The sequence below is a fragment of the Cebus imitator genome, unplaced genomic scaffold (genome assembly GCF_001604975.1).
Source record: "Cebus imitator isolate Cc_AM_T3 unplaced genomic scaffold, Cebus_imitator-1.0 Scaffold93, whole genome shotgun sequence".
Taxonomy (NCBI): Eukaryota; Metazoa; Chordata; class Mammalia; order Primates; family Cebidae; genus Cebus; species Cebus imitator.
Window position 1 is genome coordinate 4,885,778 of NW_016107408.1, and position 15,538 is coordinate 4,901,315.

The following is a 15,538-nucleotide window of genomic DNA, read 5'->3' on the forward strand; positions in this document are numbered from 1 at the left end:
CAAAAAAAAAAAAAAAAAATGACTCAAGCGGAGAGAACAAAGATGCTTGTCCAAATAATGGCAAAGTTGACCCAGAGGTTTCTGTCTGAAGCACAACTAATTAACATTTCCATAAATGGTAAGAGAAGCACAAAAAGGGAAGGCGTGGTGAAAAATCTGGGCCCAAAGTTGGCGTTCAGCTTCTCCAAGCAGTGAAATTGGGAACGAACCTGGAGAAACTTAAGGCATTTTCAGCAGCTGTTGAGTGGCGAGAGAAGCTCCACTATGTATCTGTGAAACCAAAAAATCTGAGACAAGTCTCAGTTAATTTAGAAGGTTTATTTTGCCAGGGTTGAGGAAGCGCCCATGACACAGCCTCAGGAAATCCTGACAATGTGTGCCCAAGGAGGTCAGGGCACTGCTAGGCTTTATACATTTGAGGGAGACAAGAGACATCAAGTACATTGGTTCGGTCTGGAAAGGCAGGACAACTCAAAGCAAAGGCAGAAGACTAGAAGCAGGGAGGAGCATTCTTTTGAGTTTCTGATGAGCCTTTCCAAAGGAGGTAATCAGATATTTCTCTATCGGCCGGGCGTCGTGGCTCATGCCTGTAATCCTAGCACTTTGGGAGGCCGAGGCAGGTAGATCACAAGGTCAGGAGATCGATACCATCCTGGACATGGTGAAACCCCGTCTCTACTAAAATGCAAAAAATTAGCCAGGCATGGTAGCATGAGCCTCTAGTCCTAGCTACTCAGGAGGCTGAGGCAGGGGAATCGCTTGAACCGGGGAGACAGAGGTGGCAGTAAGCCAAGATTGCACCACTGCACTCCAGCCTGGCAACAGAGCAAGACTCCGTCTCAAAAAAAAAAAAAAAAAAAAGTTACACATCTATCTCAGTGAGCAAAGGGATGACTTTGAAAAGAATGGGAGGCAGGTTTGTCCTAAGCAGTTTCCATCTTGAGTTCTCCTTATTGATTTTAGGGGCCTGAGATTCTTTCCTTTCACACATCTGAAATAATGAATTTAGGCAGCTCCATCCCTAACATGTGGAGGCCAGGGCCTCAAATGGAAACCCACATACCATGTGTCTTAATATCTTAACATTCTAAAGCAAGCTCAAAAAGCTATCAAATCAAGTGTGTCTCATCTCCCCTCCTGAACAAAACACCGTCTTACCAACCTGGAAGCCAGGTTAGCATGTGTGATTCTCAGAAGTTCCACCCTAAAATGTAGCAGCCTGGGGACAGCCAACCTCCTGTCCCCAGGCCCCTCCCGCGAGCTCCTCTCCTTCTCCTCCCACCCTTGCACACCCCAATTCCAAAGGCTCTCAGAAGAATGCATGAGGCTCCACATCACTCTGCCCACAGCCCTGCCAACATTCACCCCTTGGCCACACCACAGACCTAGGGGTGCAACGGTAACAGCGACCTTGGGGCAAAGTGCAGTCAGTCTACAGAAGGAACAGAAGCCTTTGGCCTTGTGGACACATTGCTTCATGGGGAGGGGCACAAGCAGAGGAGGAGCAGGCCTAAGAGAGGTCCTAGGCTTAGGAAGAGATAATTCAACAATGCTTGTAAATAGATCAGTGCTGAGCAATCCATGATGGCCTAGGTAAAAAGCTCTTAGAGTCATTGCCAATGGATTTCTTTCTTTCTTTTTTTTTTATTTTGGAGACAGAGTTTCGCTCTGTTACCCAGGCTGGAGTGCTGTGGCACGATATTGGCTCATCGCAACCTCCGCCTCCTGGGTTCAAGTGATTCTCCTGCCTCAGCCTCCCGAGTAGCTAGGATTACAGGTGCCCACCACCACACCCGGCTAATTTTCGTATTTTTAATAGAGATGGCATTTCACCATGTTGGCCAGGCTGGCCTGAACTCCCGACCTCAGGTGATCTGCCCGTCTTGGCCTCCCAAATTGCAGGAATTACAGGCATGAACCACCATTCCCAGCCATTGTCAATAGATTTCTGAAACTGATAAAAAAGACCGTGACCAATGTGAGAGGATCATCCTGCCCCGCCCCAAGCCAAGGCTCAGCTGAATCTGAAACGCCGAACCCTGTGTGCACCCCTGCACCCCACTGAGCCAGAAAAGGTCCCAAGAAGACAGGACTGTTTCCTATGATGAAAACTGATGGAAACTCGTCACCCTGGAAAGGGAAAAGATAAAAGCGAAAAGAATTAGAATCTGTCATGTTCTTTAGGATGTGAATGAGGGGAACGTGGATGGACTACCCCTCGCATTTTGCAATATTTTCCCTAGAAAGCACTTCTTAAAGCCTGAGGAAGTTAGATTCTAGATGTAAATTATTAAAACCACTGCAAATAACAAACAGATGAGTTCTCTAACCCAGGAGGAAATAAAAGCTGGAGAGGTTCAGGAGGTGGGTGGGGGCACAGTCAGGGGACATCCAAAGTCAACACCACGGACAACCTCATGGTCAGCAGACACTGATACGGATTCCCTTCCATGCCATTGTCAGAGTTTAACAGTGGCTGGGCCTGACCCAAGGAGGCCAGTCAATCTCTATGCTTTTATGGTTTTATTGTTTTTATGTCTTTATGTTTTTACAAGTCCAGCTAAAGTCTGCATCTCCTAGTCCTTTTAAACAGCCTTTAATTCTTGTCTTTGGGAAGAGTCCACTGTCCACTTTGAAACTAAGGCATTGGCTGGGCGTGGTAGCTCACACCTGTAATCCCAGCACTTAGGGAGGCTGAGGCAGGCAGATCACAAGGTCAGGAGTTCGAGACCAGCCTGGCCAATATGGTGAAGCTCCATCTCTACTAAAAATACAAAATTAGCTTGGTGTCGTGGTGGGTGTCTGCAGTCCCAGCTACTCAGGAGGCTGAGGCAGAAGAATTGCTTGAACCTGGGAGGTGGAGTTTGCAGTGAGCCGAGATAGCACCACTGCACTCCAGCCTGGGCGACAGAGTGAGATTCCATCTCAAAAAAAAAAAAAAAGAAAAGAAAAGAAACTAAGGCATTTATCCACTCACCCATTCATTCATCCATTCATTGAGGGTACCCGCCTCTGGGTGCATGTAGCATTCTTCTCAGCTGTTTATGATTTTCTTTCAAAGCTTTCACCTGAACTTCCAAGCTAATTATTGCCCCTACTCCCTCCCAGTTCAGACCTCCCAGAGGAAGATGCCTTCCCCCTCTTTCCCAGGATCTGCTTTTCTTTGAAAAGTTGTCTGCTCCTTGCTCTAAGGCCAAGTGTGAAAGACACATACCAGCCATCTGATTTTGTTTTCTTCTATAGACTGTTTATTTGGGATTCTCCCATGCAGGAAATCTATGGACATCGTGTTAGTCCTGGTCTTCCAAAGAGGAGAGTTAGAAAGGAATTAAGCCAGGCACAGTGGCTCACACCTGTAATCCCAGCACTTTGGGAGGCCAAGGTGAGCAGATCACAAGATCAGGAGTTCATGACCAACCTGACCAACATGGTGAAACCCCATCTCTACTAAAAATACAAAAATTAGCCAAGTGTGGTGGTGTGCACCTATAATCCCAGCTACTCAGGAGGCTGAGGCAGGAGAATTGCTTAACCTGGGAGGCGGAGGTTGCAGTGAGCTGAGATCAAGCCATTGCATTCCAGCCTGGATGATAGAGCAAAAGTGCATCTCAAAAAAAAAAAAAGAAAGAAAGAAATTAAATGTGCAAGAGTTTTACTGGAGGAAATGCCTATGAGAAAAACAGAGTAGATGCCAGGGAGGCCGGGGGAGCCTTCACACCATGATGCAGGTTGGATCCCCTGTGAAGGAGAGAGGTCAGAAAGGTTGTGTGAAAGTATCCTAGACCGCCGTGGAGTCTCTGGAGGGTCGTGCAAGGCCATGAGGGAGTCCTTGAGCAAACTCAACTATTAGAGGGGTCCTGTGTCTCCCAGGAACAGGGCTGTCTCAGTGTCCCTGCCTTGCTCTGCATTTGGCTGGTAATTGCCCATAGGAAGCATGACTTCTGTGCAAATACAATAATGATGCATTTTAGAGCATGGCAGTGGGAACCCTTTGTCATTTATACCCCTGTGGTAGGAACCCTAAAGACACATTCTCATGGTCACTTCAGATGCTCATAAACTTGGGTTGGGGGGAGATCTCCTCTGTGCCTTCATGCCTCTTCAGTGACTTCAGTGGAAAATCAAGACTTTAATGTGTTTGTGTGTCTGGGTGTATGTGTGAGTGTCTGTGTGTCTGTGTGCATGTGTATGTGTTTGCATGTATGTATGTGCGTGTCTGTGGCTGTGTTTGTGTTTATATTTGTGTGTATATTTGTGCATGTGTGCATGTTTGTGTATATGCTGCATGTCTGTGAATGTGTGTGCCTGTGTGTCAGTGCCTGTGTATATTTGTGTGCATGTGCCCAAGTCTGTATGTGCATATGTATGTATATATATATTTGTGTTACACATGTCTCTGTGTGTTCATGTGTGTCTGTGTGTGCGTGTCTGTGTGTTTCTGTTTCTGTGTGTGTACACGTGCCTCTGTGTCTCTGTGCATATCTGTGTACATGTGTGTTTCTGTGTGCATGTGTGTGTGCACATGTGTCTGTGTGTATGCATGTCTGTGCAAATGTGTTTCTGTGTTTCTGTGTGTGTGCATGTGTGCTTGTATTTGTATATGTGTGTATGTGTTGGTATATGTGTGTACATGTTGGTACATGTGCGTACATGTTGGTACATGTGCGTACATGTTGGTACATGTGCTTCCGTGTGTGTCTGTGTGCATGTGCACATTCTGTGTGTATGTGCATGTACATGTGTGTGTTCTATGTGTATTGCATGCATGTATGTGTGTTTCTGTGTGTACACATTTTGTGTGTCTGTGTATGTGTCTGTGTGCATATACGTGTCCTCTCTGTGTGTGCATGTGTTTGTGTGTGTGCTTGGGTGTTCTGTGCTTCTCTGTGTACATGTTTTTTGTGTATGTGTTGTACATATGTGTCTGTGTATGTATGTATTTCTGTATGCATGTGTGTTTCTGTATGTGTCTGCCTGCATGTGTGTGCTCTGTGTGTGCATTTCTATTTGTGTGTGCATGGGTGTTCTGTGTGTGTATATATACATGTGTTTTTCTGTGTCTGCATGTGTGTCCGTGTCTTGTGCATGTGTGTTTGTGTGTGTGTGTGTGCATGTTGTGCACATGCGTGCTTAGAAAAAACCCACTCCCATAGCCACAGGGACATCTCTGAGGCTGACTCACATTGCAGCCCCTCACCCCTCTCTCTGTTGCTCCCTTCCAGACCATCCTGGTGGGTGACAGTGGCGTGGGAAAGACGTCTCTGCTGGTTCAGTTTGATCAGGGCAAGTTCATCCCGGGCTCCTTCTCGGCTACTGTGGGCATCGGATTCACGGTAAGCACTGGCCAGCACTGCCGGCTCTGCACCTGGGCTCAGGGCCCCAGTGTGTTTCTGTTGAGCGCCAGCAGGAAACAGGTGGACACCACTCACATTGGCTCATTCATGGAGAATTAACGAGAAGACTGTTCCCTGAGGTGCACGAGGGTGTTGGGTGGCCAGGAGGGAGGGTGAACTGCCCCTGCGTAGTCCAGAAACTCCGCTCACCTCTAGCCTCAAGCAGGAAGGGAAGCCACCCTCACCAGAACCCAGGGGCAAAGAGGACTGTTGGGTGAGCCGCCTGGCAGGAGCTGCGTGGGACCTTCAGTGGATGGACCAAGCAGCCCATGGGAGCCCCCCAGGGAGGCGGCCAGGAAAACAATCCCCTGTTCCTCCTCACTCTCCTACTGCTCCCCATCTCCTTCTGGGGCTCCACACTGGATGAACGCAAGTGGAAGCCAGAAAGCAAAAAAAAATCTTCATATGGGATCGCTCAGGTCAGCCCTCCAAGGCAACAAGATTCCAGAGGGACAAGAAGATTCCGGAGGGACAAAGGGACTACAAAGTTTTCAGCACAGTCCAAACTTAGCATTGATTGACACACGGGTCTCAGGGAGCTGGCAGACCAAGGTTACAGTTCCGTGTTTAGCCCTCAGTAAAATGGTAAAAGGGCAGCTCTGGTTAAGGAAGCCCAGTGCCCTCCCAGTGCCCTCCCAGCGCCCTCGACTTTTTCTGCCCACAGCCCCTTACCAAGAGATCCCTCCTCTCCCACACATCCCATCTCCAGGCACTGTCCCATGCCTGCGGCTGCAGCTGCCCTAAAATTCCTGGAAAGACCTTGGAAGAGGGTTCCACTCCTCTCCCAAGGAAAGACAGGAGGAGCAGGGCCCTCCCTTGGGACCCCCGAATCCTAGCATCCCGAGATGGAGAAGAGCAAACATCTCTTCTTGGACAACGCAGATGTTTGGGAGCTTCTGGGACCGGAGCACAGAGCCTGTGAGGTCACACTCGGGGTTGGGTCGCAGCAGTGCCATGCTGATGGGAAGAGAGAGAGGAAAACCCAGAAAATGGGCTTGCCCACTGGGTCACAGCCAGGAAGACAGGGGTTCAGAACGGACACGGTTTCCTGGTGACCTTCCAGGAGACAAAGTGGAAGCGAGAACCTGACTCGGGTGTGTTCTGGGGCCTGGAATCATTCCTGAAACACCAGTGCCCAGGGCTCTCACCCGACTGGGAGCGGCTGGGCTCCGGTAGTGCTGAATAGGGCAGCGCTGAGACCCAAGAGGCCAAGGCTGCCTGGCAATCCCTGAGGTCTTGAACCACACTGCCATGAAGCAGACCAGGATGACCTGGTGCCAGGCGTCACCCGCCCCAGCCCAGGCCCAGTCTGCTGTTAGCAGCCAGGGTACACCCTGCCCTCAGGGGCACACCACATCTCTTCAAGATGTGGGGTGAATGTGGCTGAATCAGACATACAAAATCTGATTCACATTCCACAGACCACAGAGGTGAGATCTCCAAATTTTGCCGCTCGCTTGGGAAGAAAATTGGGGCTGATTCCTTTTGAAGGAAAAAGAAAATGTGTGGTCAAACTGTGAGCCCAAAGCTCTGAGACGGGACAGGCTGGGCTTTCCCCCTGGACATAGCCAGCACCCGACATCCTGGTGTATCTCAGGACAAACCCGTTGGCTGCTTACACTGAGTGGAGGCCTGAGGCCCTGGCCAGAAACTCAGTCTGGGGACACCTGAGCAAAGAACTGGAGGATATCAGGGTCTCCTCCAGATAGCAGCGGTCTAGGGGTCCCCAGAGAGCCAGGCTACCAAACAATTATTTACCCATCTGTCCTTCACACTGAGGTTTGATATTGCATGGATAAGGGCCCTATCATCGGCCAGGCTGAAGCCTGGAATTCCTGCGTGATGGGAAGGGAGGCAGAAGCTCCCACTGGCTCCACTCAGGAGGCTGAGTGCGGCCCAAGTACCAGGGGAAGAACGGAGTCCCTGGTCTCCCACTTTGGAGGAGCCAGAAGTGAGCAAGGTAACTGCCTGGGGCATGCCTTCACCCCATAAACTACCAGACCCACTGCCTTCTGGAAGTGGGATCTCCCCAGGTCCTGCGTAGATGCCTCTCAGCCAAGACCTTCCCTAAATTCTCCAACACCACCTCTATCAAACTGGCTGTGGGGGTCCTGCCGATGCGGTTATGGGGCCCTAACGTCAGTAGGGTTCACCAGCCAGCCCCTCCCACCACAGTTCAGGTCCTCCTTATTACCTCTCTCCTCAGTTTCCCCCAAATTCCCTAGTCTTGCCTTAAGACTGCTGCAAAATTCCTCTTTCAAAACCTTCACTCAGGCCAGGCACAGTGGCTCACGCCTGTAATCCCAGCAGTTTGGGAGACTGAGGTGGGCAGATCACTTGAGGCCAGGAGTTTGAGACCAGCCTGGCCAACATGGCAAAACCCCATCTCTACTAAAAATACAAAAATTAGCCAGGCGTGGTGGCATGAGCCTGCAGTCCCAATTACTCAGGAGGCTAAGGCAGGGGAATAGCTTGAACCGGGAGGCAGAGGTTGCAGTGAGCTGAGATAGCGCCATTGCACTCCAGCCTAGGCAACAGAGCAAGACTCCATCTCAAAAAATAAATAAATAAAATACCCTCACTCTGCTCATCCCCTGCCTGAATGTGTCCGCAGCAGGTGGGGTCCCCATGGCCCACTCCCCCCGGGGAGGACTCACCCAAGGCTGCCCTTGAACACCCTGCAGGACGTTACAGAGGCCCTGGGGAGAGTGTACGCACCCTCCAAGTATGACATTGCCCACACACCGCAGACCCAGCAGGCCAGACAGGGACTGCCCAGAGGAAAGCCTGCAGCTCCTCTCTCCGTGTTCAAGGACTTTGTCCCTCGATCAGAATCCTCCATTCAAACTAATGCAGCAATGCAGCAAGGAAATTTCGCTGCTCCTTCTGGATGACCCACGCTGATGTTCAACCCTCTCTATTCCAAACCCACCAGAGGACACAGAGGGCCTTGGAGCCAACAACACAAACCACAGCTGGAGGCTGGAAATCTGAACTCAAGGTACCGGCAAGGCCACGTTCCCTCTGCAGGCTCCAGGGAAGGGCCCTTCCTTCCTCTTCCGCGGCCCTGGCGGCTCCCAGGAGCCCTTGGCATTCCTTGGCTTGCAGCCGCATGGCTCATCTTGCCTCTGCCTTCACCTGGCCGTCTTTCCCCTGTGTCTCTCTCTTCTCATGACACCAGTCATACTGGATTAATGGCCCACCCTATGCCAGTATAACCTCATCTTAATGAATATCTGCAATGACCACATTTCCGAGTAAGGGCACGATCTGAGGGGCTGGCGGTTCACGCTTCAACCTATCTCTGAGGGACACAATTCAACCTATAACAGCATGGTTTACAGTAGAAGTTGAGCACGGGGCACGCCCCCGTCCCCTCTCTCATTCTTCCTCCACTGTCTACCTCCTGCAATGAAAACCCGCATCCAGATCAGGCACAGTGGCTCACGCTTGTAATCCCAACACGTTGGGAGGCTAAGGTGGGTGGATCACCTGGGGTCAGGAGTTCAAGACCAGCCTGGCCAATGTGGTGAAACCCTGTCTCTACAAAAATTAGCCATTAATGATGGTGGGCACCTGTAATCCCAGCTACTCGGGAGGCTGAGGTGGAAGAATGGCTTGAACCTGGGAAGCAGACATTCAGTGAGCCAAGATCGTACCATTGCACTCCAGCCTGGGCAACAGAGCTCCATCTCGAAAGAAAAGAAAGAAGGAAGGAAGGAAGGGAGGGAGAGAGGGAGGGAGGGAGGGAGGAAGGGAGGGAAAGAAAATTGTATCCCAGGTCGGGTGCAGTGGCTCAGGCTTGTAATCCTAGCACTTTGGACTTTGGGAGGCCAAGGCGGGCATATCGCCTGAGTTTAGCAGTTCGAGACCAGCATAGTGAAACCTTATCTCTACTAAGAATACAAAAATTAGCCAGGTGTGGTGGTGGGTGCCTGTAGTCCCAGCTGCTCCAGAGGCTGAAGCAGGAGAATTGCTTGAACTTGGGAGGCAGAGGTTGCAGTGAGCTGAGATCCCACCACTGCACTCCAACCTAGGCGACAAAGTGAGACTCTGTCTCCGGGAGCCCACGGCGTTAGCAGACCTGGCATTATTTGCAGCAAGAGCCTCTGGCATCCAAATAGCAACCAACACCACGGCTCTGTAGCGGGCTGTGCAGCCTCCTCTCCGGTCGGTGGCTCCCTGTTTGAGTCCCGACCTATGCGCAGCTGAGGTTATAGCATGCCCACCTCCAGAATAGGTAACACACTTCTTACTCGAGATCAATTCTGTCCCCACTCAGGGCACTTCTCCCAGCTGCCAGAAAATAGCTCCAGCTGATGTCAAAAACATACAGAGCTGGGGGCTGGTACACAAAGTCAGTCCCCACAGGCCTATGGTGGCCCATAAGCCACGTCTGCCCCTGCTCCTCACCTCCACACCTAAGTTAAGAAGTGCAGGCCGGGCACAGTGGCTCATGCCTGTAATCCCAGCACTTTGGGAGTGTAGGAAGGGGAGGATCACCTGAGGTCGGGAGTCTGAGACCAACTTAGCCAACATGGTGAAACCTCGTCTTTACTAAAAATACAAAAAAAAAGTAGCCGCTTGTGGTGCCGCGCACCTGTAATCCCTGCTACTCAGGAGGCTGAGGCAGGAGAATCGCTTGAACCAGAGAAGCGGAGGTTACGGTGAGGCGAGATCGCACCACTGCATTCCAGGCTGGGCGATAGTGTGAAACTCCGTCTCAAAAAAAAAAAAAAAAAAAAGGTGCCGGTACCCCTCTGCAGCTCTCCTCTCCCTACACAGCCCTCAAACAGTCCCTCTGTAAAGCACCCGTCCTGTTCCTTGGTAACCTGAAGCTGCTTACAGAATGTGGAGATGGGGGTAATGGAAAGGGCGGCCCAGGTCACAAAGCCCCTGAGCTCTGCTACTGGCAACCCCAGACACACTCCCCACTCTCTGTCACCAGAAGCTGCCTGGTGCCTGGGATATCCTGGCAGCTCTGCTCAAAATGATCCACGACTTCATGAATTCATTTGGCTCCTCCTCCGGGCCAGGGTGAGTGTCACAGGTTAAGAAGGCCCGCCCCGCCTTCAGGAGCCGTCCACTGGGAGATGTGTGCTGCGCTCTCCCCTGGTGGGACGTTCTGGGTACAGCCCAACAGGCCAGGGTGATCCAGGGTCAAAGTCCCCGCACCAGCCAGAGGCCCCAAAGCACCTCAGCTCACTCGTGCTGCAAGGCGACTGTGGGTTGGTTAAAAAAACTATGTTCAGATGAGCTCGGGCCGGTGCCTTAGCAGAAGCGGAACTGTCTGGGCGCTATCCGCAGAGGCGCAGCCCAGGGGTCCCCCGGTCCCCGCCTAGCCACCTGGGGACCGCCCACGGCCCGGAGCTCGGGCGCCGCCTGCTGTCGCGCTGCGCAGCGGCTACGGGAACGCGTCCGCAGCAGGCGGGGTCCCCGCTGCCAGCTCCCCCGGGGGCAACCAAGCCCGCGGCTGGAGACCACAGGGGACCGGAAGATGTGGCCCAAGCCCAAAGAGCCGGGCCGGTGTTGCTTGGGAAGGCCGTCGGTCCCTTGGCACCAACCCCGCGGCTCTGCGCGCCCTCGGGGAACAGCCAGCTCCTAGCCGGTGGCGTCCAGGGGGCGGCGGGAAGGAGGGAGGAGCCTGCGGGGTCCTGGTCTAGGGAGGGGAGGAGTGGGCGGGGCGGCTCCTGCGCTCTCGCTCGCCTGCGGGCCGGCCCTGCTCACCTCTCGTCTGGGGACATGACGGGCACGGCAGGCGTCACTGCCACCCGGGATGGCGAGGCTCCCAATCGCTCCCCGCCCTGCAGTCCGAGCTACGACCTCACGGGCAAGGTGGGTGGGCCTTCTCCGTGAGACCCCCGCCCTCCTCGGCGCAAGCCCCTTCCTGGCTGCGTCTGGGTTGGACTCAGCCCTCCCCCCGCGGGTATCTGGGTCTCCCAGAGGTGGGAGGGAGAGAGGGTCAGGACACAGCCCCTGGGGCCGTCCCAAGCCCTAGGGGTCTCTGCTGGTTCGGTGGGGGCGGGGCGCGGAAGATCGCCAGGACTGAGTGATCCCCCCGCCGGCCCCAACTCAGTTCTCTTCTGTCACACTCTGGCCGATTTGAGCCCCCGGGAGCCCATGCTTCTTGGTGAGGGTTAAGCGCGCAACTCTCATGGTTGGGAAGCGCTGGGAGCTCAGGCCGGGAAGCCCTGGGAGATGGGGACCTCACGGAGACTCGGAGAGGACGTCCCCTGCTGGCGGAGCAACTGGCGGTAATGCCATTTTCCGAGCTAAGCTCTGAGCTGAGACCTGACATCCAGGTTTGAGGCCTGAGGTCCCCCAGCTGCTCCCCTCCCTTTCCACCCGCTCCAGGAACAGCATCCCCACCTTCCTCTCTCAATCCGAAGCCCCTCCTCCCAGAAGGAGGTTGCCAGCCGGCCTGCAGCCCACCTGGGAATTCTTCCAACCTGAGAAAGATCTCAGTGGATGGTCTCTCACATCCTGCACTTGACAGAGCTCCTGGGCTGCTCTCTGGGGCTTGCTCCCTCTACAGGAGTGCCCTGTATGGAAGCGGGTGGGGGCAGCAGTGGACACTGGTCTGTCCCTTTCCATCTGTGTCCTTAGAGTGAGCAGGTACCAGAAACTCTGAAAGAATTGCTGAAGGAGCCTAGAGCTTCCACTTCTCTGCAGGGTTAGGGGTGGCATGAGGGCTATCCTGGATTCTGCTGCATGGCCTTGAAGGAGACCTGCCTCTCTCTGTGCCTCGGTTTCCTCCCCAACACCAGGGCTCACCCTTGCTGGAAGCCTCAGCCTCCACCCCAGTGTTTCAGGGGAAGCCACTCAGCAAGTCATCTGCCCAGAGCCGTTGAGATAGGCGTCCTGTGTGGGCTTGTGGCAGGAAATGGGCCCCTGCACCCTCGGGGAAGGGGGAGCTGCTGCTGCCCAGGCCCCAGGCTGAGGGGGACTGCCTGACCTTGTTGCCCTGCAAACCAGCTGGGCTGTTTGCCTAGGAGGTGGCCAGGCTAGGCAGCTGTTTGTGTTTGGTGGAATCACCAAGCTGGGTGGGTAGCTGGCATCGTTTGCTCAAGGCAGCTGTGATCTGTAAAGTACACAAAGAGTGGCCCTCCCTCCCTCCTTCCTGCTCCGGGGCTGGAACCCAGGAGCCAGGGAGGAGTGCAGGCTCCAGAGAGCTCCTATCCCCCACCAGGCCATCTGTTCCCAGGCCAAGCAACATTGGCAGGAGAGTTGGTCCCCAGCCTCCCCAGAACTGCCCCAGGGGACTGAGCCCAGGACCCTCTGAGCGGAGCCTGGCAGGCACTCCTTGGACCAGACGGGTGATGGGGGCCACAGGCAGGCAGTTCCCACCCCTGGCCAACTCTTCCCTGGGTGGTTCGCACCACGATGATTGGCCCTAGCCATGACCAGACTCTAGAAAGGCCTCAAAGAAATTATCCCTCCTCCTTCTACCAACTATGGAAACCATGCCACAGAAAGGTTAAGGAATCTTCCTGAAGTCACACAGTAGGCCATTTACAAACCAAGACCCATCCTTCATACCCCTTCTGCTCAGCCGCCTCTGCCTCTCCACCAAAGTTAACTAATCCCAGTACCCCATGCCAACAACAGGAATGCCTTTGGGCTCCTCAGTCAAATTCAGAGCCTCAAAAATAATTCAAACCTAGTCCCCGCCCAACCCATGAAGCCATCTAACCAGCAGTTGGGAAAATCCAGCATTGGGTCTAGACCCCTGTTCTCCAAGACTGGTGAACGATGGGACAAAGGGCTCTTCTCCACCATTCCTTCGTGTCCCTGGAGAAGATGAGCAGAGCCTCACCAGACAGTAATGGAGAGGGCCACACCCCTCCATAGGTTCCCTCCCTGGCACTCCTGCCCCTGCTACCCACAGCAACCCCAGGATGCCGATCTGCAGCCATGCGTCCCACGTGGAAGGTTTCTGCTGAAAGAACTTCTGACTACACATCTCCCCACTTTAGTATAAATTTTAACTTTCCCTAATTCATGCAGTTTTTTTCTTTTTGAGATGGAATTTTCCTCCTGTTGCCCAGGCTGGAGTGCAATGGCGTGATCTCGGCTCACTGCAACCTCCACCTCCCGATTGCAAGCTATTCTCCCGTCTCAGCCTCCCGACTAGCTGGGATTACAGGAGCATGCCACCATGCTGGCTAATTTTTGTATTTTTAGTAAAGATGGGGTTTCATCATATTGATCAGGCTGGTCTAGAACTCCTGACCTCAGGGGATCCGCCCACCTCAGCCTCCAAAAGTGCTGGATTATAGACGTGAGCCACTGTGTCCAGCACTTTTTTTTTTTTTTTTTTTTTGAGACAGAGTCTTAGTTACCCAGGCTGGAGTGCAGTGGTGCAATTTCGGCTCACTACAACTTCTGCTTCCTGGGTTCAAGCTATTCTCCTGCCTCAGCCTCCCAAGTAAGTGGGGTTACAGACATGCACCACCACTTCCAGCTAGTTTTTTGTATTTTTAGTAGAGACAGGGTTTTGCCATGTTGGCCAGGCTGGTCTAAACTCCTGAGCTCAGGTGATCCGCCCATCTTAGCCTCCAAAGTGCCAGAATTACAGACAAGAGCCACCGCACCCGGCCTTATGCAACCTTTTAATAAACATAAAATGTCATTAGAAACTTCCAAATAAATGTTGCAACCCCCCCCAAAAAAAAAACCCCAAACAATAGTCGTTACAGAATATGCAAATGACCATGCCCACCCCCAACAGATCTTGATAGACTCCCTTGGGTGGGAATCCTTGTCCAAGATATTGACACTTCCTTTCCTATCAGTGTAGCCCAGCCCATGCGTGTACTCAGGAATGGACAAGGGATGACATGAGTACGCAGAGGGGCGGAATCTCTGCATGATGTGGCTATGGGCAAATGTGGCCAGCATCTAGACTGTGCAAATGTGGTGTTTCTCTGGAGCCACCAAGCACACTTGGGGACCTATTCATGGTGAGGTCTCAACTCAGGCTTCCAGGAACTTGAATGAGGGCAGGAGGGTCAGAGGGAGATCCTAGGAGGCTGAGCCAAGGAGCTTGGAGAGGAGAAGCAGGGTGAGGGCGGCGGCAGGCTTTCTGGAAGCAGGTGCCCCTTGGTGCAGTCAGCATCCGTGCCAGCACCCACTTCTCTGATCCTCTCCATGTGTCCCTCCTGGAATCCCGGAAGCTCCCTCTGACTCCCTATTAACTGCCTCTGCCCCCACCTCCTAGGTGATGCTTCTGGGAGACTCAGGCGTCGGCAAAACGTGTTTCCTGATCCAGTTCAAAGATGGGGCCTTCCTGTCCGGAGCCTTCATAGCCACTGTCGGCATAGACTTCAGGGTGAGGTGGCTGCAGGCACCTGCTTCCAGCAGCAAGCCAGGGCTGTGGCTCAGGCACAGGGGGTTGCCCTCCCATTGCTCACCCTGGCTCCCAGGGACTCCCGAGGCTCAGGGCTGGAGGGCACACAACCCACTCCCCCAGGACCACAGAAGTGGCCAGATCAAAGTAGACTGGGCAGGGTTGGCTTCTTGCCCAACTACAGGATGCAAGAAAACAAGACTGAGACTTCATGTCCACCTCCATTCCTGGGAGACTTCTCCCAAGCAGGGCAGCCACACACACGGCATAAGCAGAATGTCTTGGCCCTCAGAGCCCCTGCGCCTTGCCCTCCTATCTGCACCCCTTTGGCAAGACCTCAAAAGTCAAGCAGTCTTTCTGGAGTTCCTGGGAAGCACAGCCCTGCTCTGGGGTTTAGTAACTGGGCTTGGCCCAGTGCAGTGGTTCACACCTGTAATCCCAGCACTTCAGGACGCCAAGGCAGAAGGATCACCTGAGGTCAGGAGTTCAAGACCAGCCTGGTCAACATAGTTAAACACTGTATCTACTGAAAATACAAAAAAAAAAAAAATTCCAGGCATGGTGGCTCATGCCTGTCTGTAATCTCAACATTTTGGGGTGGCTGAGGCGGGTGGATCACTGGAGGCCAGGATTTCAAGACCAACCTGGACAACATGGCAAAACCCTGTCTCTACTAAAAATACAAAAGTTAGTCCTGGTGTGGTAGCTTATGCCTGTAATCCCAGCATTTTGGGAGGTTGAGGTGGTTGGATCACTTGACATCAGGGGTTCGAGACCAGACTGGCCAACATGGGGA

The 15,538-nt window shown here is 53.1% G+C and overlaps 2 protein-coding genes across 9 annotated transcripts in view; one reads left to right on the forward strand and one right to left on the reverse strand.

The window, feature by feature from the left end:
• RAB37 (RAB37, member RAS oncogene family) overlaps nt 1–15,538 on the forward strand; it is a 73,434-nt gene that overhangs the window by 52,884 nt on the left and 5,012 nt on the right. The window contains exons 1-2 of one of the 5 annotated variants that reach the window (XR_005201429.1): nt 10,155–11,228; nt 14,614–14,724. Coding sequence is in view for 4 of the 5 variants with exons in the window: in XM_017535652.2 (XP_017391141.1) it covers nt 11,136–11,228; nt 14,614–14,724 (204 nt within the window). In the remaining variant the exon portion in view is untranslated. Of the gene's footprint in view, nt 1–5,222; nt 5,334–10,154; nt 11,229–14,613; nt 14,725–15,538 lie in introns of those variants that run through there. The other 4 variants (XM_017535652.2, XM_017535650.2, XM_017535651.2 and 1 more) reach the window with 4 other exon arrangements.
• CD300LF (CD300 molecule like family member f) overlaps nt 1–15,538 on the reverse strand; it is a 45,024-nt gene that overhangs the window by 28,850 nt on the left and 636 nt on the right. The gene's annotated exons all lie outside the window — the stretch shown is intronic.